General features: G+C 36.5%; 1 protein-coding gene across 2 annotated transcripts; it reads right to left on the reverse strand.

The window, feature by feature from the left end:
• Positions 1-216: 216 nt before the first annotated feature.
• Positions 217-2,903, reverse strand: LOC132312113 (7-deoxyloganetic acid glucosyltransferase-like). Of its 2 annotated transcripts, XM_059810370.1 has the most exons (3): positions 2,657-2,797; positions 2,485-2,522; positions 217-1,328 (listed from the first exon to the last, which is right to left on the reverse strand). In XM_059810370.1, exon 3 carries the CDS (start codon positions 1,318-1,320, stop codon positions 403-405), a length of 918 nt encoding a protein of 305 aa, XP_059666353.1. In that variant the 5' UTR covers positions 1,321-1,328; positions 2,485-2,522; positions 2,657-2,797; the 3' UTR covers positions 217-402. The 2 variants fall into 2 exon arrangements, with proteins under 2 accessions (XP_059666353.1, XP_059666352.1); XM_059810369.1 differs by lacking the exon at positions 2,485-2,522 and having other exon boundaries at positions 2,657-2,903.
• Positions 2,904-3,689: the final 786 nt, after the last annotated feature.

Raw genomic sequence — 3,689 nt, forward strand, 5'->3', positions numbered from 1 at the left:
AGGACACTGCCATATGGGCCGAACGAGAGTAAGCCCATCAAAAGTGACCAAGGCTTACGAAGGAATAGGCCCAGATCCAGCAATTAGTAAATATCTTGTAAATATCTTGTAAATATCTATAAATAGGAGATGGAATGAAATGAAGGGGGATCTTTTTGGGTTGAGGTGTAAGAATTCTAGAGAGAGAAAGTGGAGAAGGAATTTCTTGCATCTTCAGCTATAGTTGCCTTCGATATTGGTATTATTAATTCGTGAATTTGTAACACTTAGAAGTGGATGACACCAAGGATTAATGAAGCTTATTTCCCCATTATGAGCCAAAAAAAAAAAAAATCCTTGATAAAATAATATTCTAACAATCTTTACCACGCATTTTTCATGTCCAACCCTCACTTTGATCACTCAAATCATTGATTTTATGTACTTAATCAGACGATCCAAATTACAGTACGATGACCCACCTTCACTCACAGCTCGTTTTGCCAACTTTGCCATCATATTTGCTCGTTCTTGAAACTCATCTTTTTTAACATCCATCAAATCTCTGATCATCTTCTCAATAATAACTCGGTCACACGTATCTTTCATGTCCAAACCAAGCTTCCAAACTTCACTAACGAACCTACTATTAATCATCTGGTCTGCAAAATAAGGCCAACAAATCATTGGCACGCCAGAGACTATGCTCTCCAAAGTGGAGTTCCACCCACTGTGAGTCAAAAAGCTACCAACAGCTGGGTGGGCCAGAACCTCCTCTTGTGGGGCCCAATCCACCATGTACCCTCTATCCCTCGTGCCGTCAACCAGCTCGGCCGGAATTCGAGTCTCCACATCTTTTCCAACAATGGAGTCCGGCCGCATAACCCACAAGAATCGATACCCACAATTCACAAGACCATACCAAAACTCCATGAGTTGGTCTCTTGTCACAATCGTGATACTTCCAAAGCTCACGTAGATCACAGATTTGGACGGCTGCGAATCAAGCCATGTCACACAGCTTCGATCTTCCTCCCAGAAACTACTCGAATGGGTTGAGGAAAACTTGGTCTCTGCTGCGAGTCTGGCTTTTAGGTGAGCGTGAAGTGGTCCGATGGAGAAGAGATTTGGACAGTGAGTACGTATTTGAGAGAGTACGGGTCCTTCTAGCTCATCAAAAGTGTTCTTTATCAATGCATGGGCTCGAGGGGTTTTTCTGGTCTCTATTTTTATGAATTGCAAATTCTCATTATTTACTTCGTCCACACGGCATAAACTCGGAAGGTCACGTCTCCGGAGAAAATCTTCCATGCCTGGTACACTCTTTACGAGTAGGTCCATGCCATTTCCTGAACAAATAAGAGCAGCGACATAATGTGTGGTGGTTGTTATTGATCATAAAACTAATTAAGCCAAAATAAAATAGAATTCTACATTTGGAATATGATGTTTCTTTGATAAAACATCATGATTTTTTTTAAAAAAGAAAATGATAAAAATCATGATTTTTTTTATTTAATTTTTGTCTCTGAATGGAGTAATCAAAATCAAACTAGGTTATATCTTCATCTCTGTATTCTTAAATGTGAATAAGGCTGTTTAATTAGATGCAATTGTTCTTCAATTTCAAATTGTGGTTACATCTCCTAATTGTTTATCGAATGTGGAAGGGGTAGAATAATAGATGGTGGAAGGAAGACAGTGGGTAGTTGGGGTGATGACCTATGGTGGAAAATAAACTTGATTTTAGTATTTAGTATTTTCTAATATTTTTATATTTATGATGCATATGTGAATCTAAAATATATGTTAGTGGATAATAAATTATGAGAGTTAATGTTATGTAAAATTAAGAATCACGAGAGTTGAGCCTAATAAATACTATGTTAATTGGACTTATGCCTATTGAAAATTATGTTTGTGGGGGAAATGAGAGTTATGGGCATTTATATGTAATTCATAGATATACCAACAGGCCTGGCCTAGCGGTACAAGATTTTTACTTCTTAAAGGGAGGTCAGGAATTCAAATCTCAGTGGAGGCAGTGTGCGTGAGTCCCAAGTAGAAAAAAAAAATGTAATTAATAGATATGTATTCTCAAGCCTATATAATCATACTCTAGTCATTTTAGAATAAGTGAATAAGATGTGATCAAGTGAAATAAAAAATTTCTTCTTCTATTTCTCTTCCAAATAAGATGGAGTTGCATTTTTTTTTTTTTTTTTTTGTCTAAACCACTTATTTTCAACAAAGTGGCATAAGAGCAAAGCCAATAATTTAATATCAGAGCAGAAGTCAACATTTACAACCCCACACAGTTGGATCAAAGTCGACAAACTGATCAAACTAAAAACACAATGTTTGGATCAAATCTTCGATCTCACCAAATATTTTGATACGGAGAGCTTAGACATATGATTATGAGTTTAGAGAGTACTCTAAAGATATCTTAACTATAAAGTCTAAAGATAAAAATCAAAGTGATTGGATTACAGGCAAACTCACCTGGTGTGAGGCCCTAAAGATTGGAAGATGTAGCATTACTGCACATGTATATATTTGTGTGTCAATGTGAATATAAAATTACTATAGCACTAAAGAACAATTAAACTGAATGAACCTACTTTATAAAACCATTTCCTCGTTAACCAAGCAAAAAGACAAAAAATTAACATACCTTTCAAGGGAATTTCATCAGCTTCAATGAGTTCCGGAATACAAAAATAAGCCCAAAAAGTGCAAGCACTGGATGTACGAAAATAAATAAGTGGTATTCCCCTCTCCATAGCAAAATCACCAGCAAAACTGGGGACCCCTTCTGTTATGATGCATGTGACAGGCCGCCTTGTTTGGGTTGCCAAGTAATCGGTGTCTATCATCATTTCTCTGAATAATGGGCCGGTGACAGATACTAGAGAAGGAAAAACCTCTGAATTTAGGTTGAGGTGGGTTAGCCCGCCCAAGTTACAGCCCTAATTTAAAGTTAAGGTAAGAATATTTGTATTTATGACACATCTTTTGGAAGTTAATGCGGGAGTTCATTATGCCTTTAATTCTTTATGTAGTGTTCGTATTTATAATTCAAGGTTCCTTAGACCATACGCTTACGTGGTCCTTACCTAATATTTAGGACGGTAAGTCATGATCCCTCTAAAACACTCTAAGGTCTGTTAAGCCTTTAATGCAAAAATTAAATTCATTCAGCTGGGCAGCATCAATGGTAGTTGAAACATTAATGGCTCTAACTAGAGTATTAACGATGTTGTAAAAGTCGCTAGCTGTCACATCATATGTTCATCATCCATTTTGCTAGACCGATTCTCTTACTTGTCTTAAGCATATTTCGACTTTTCACCCACCAATTTAAAATTATTCTAAGTGTCACATATGGTAGTTGTAGATACACTTGAAAACTCTACATTTATCTCATTTTATATCTTAAAACCTTGGCTCGAGACTATGAGATGTCACATGCTATTTCTTGAGGTTTTGTGGCCCAGTATAGCTCAAAATCTTTCTTTGGGACTCAAGAGTCGCACTCTAGACGTTTGATGATCTAGCATGATGTTAAGAATTTTTTTGGACTCGAATGTCACTCTTTCGAGGCTTGGTGACCTGACATGACTTCAAAGTTTTTTTTAATTTATTATTTTTTATTATTTATTTTGGGAATTGAAAGTCATGTTTTCTAGGGTTTAATGATCTTGCAT

The sequence above is a fragment of the Cornus florida genome, unplaced genomic scaffold (genome assembly GCF_030987335.1).
Source record: "Cornus florida cultivar Cherokee Brave unplaced genomic scaffold, ASM3098733v1 CherokeeBrave_3.0.0_Hap2_Chr06, whole genome shotgun sequence".
In the NCBI taxonomy this organism is placed as follows: domain Eukaryota; kingdom Viridiplantae; phylum Streptophyta; class Magnoliopsida; order Cornales; family Cornaceae; genus Cornus; species Cornus florida.

Excerpts from the sequence above, each read along its gene's own strand:
- LOC132312113 (XM_059810369.1), bottom strand. The coding sequence starts at position 2,861 with ATGATGATAGACACCGATTACTTGGCAACCCAAACAAGGCGGCCTGTC. Across the intron at positions 1,329-2,656 it reads TGATGAAATTCCCTTGAAAG|GAAATGGCATGGACCTACTC; the intron begins GTATGTTAATTT and ends TTATTTGTTCAG.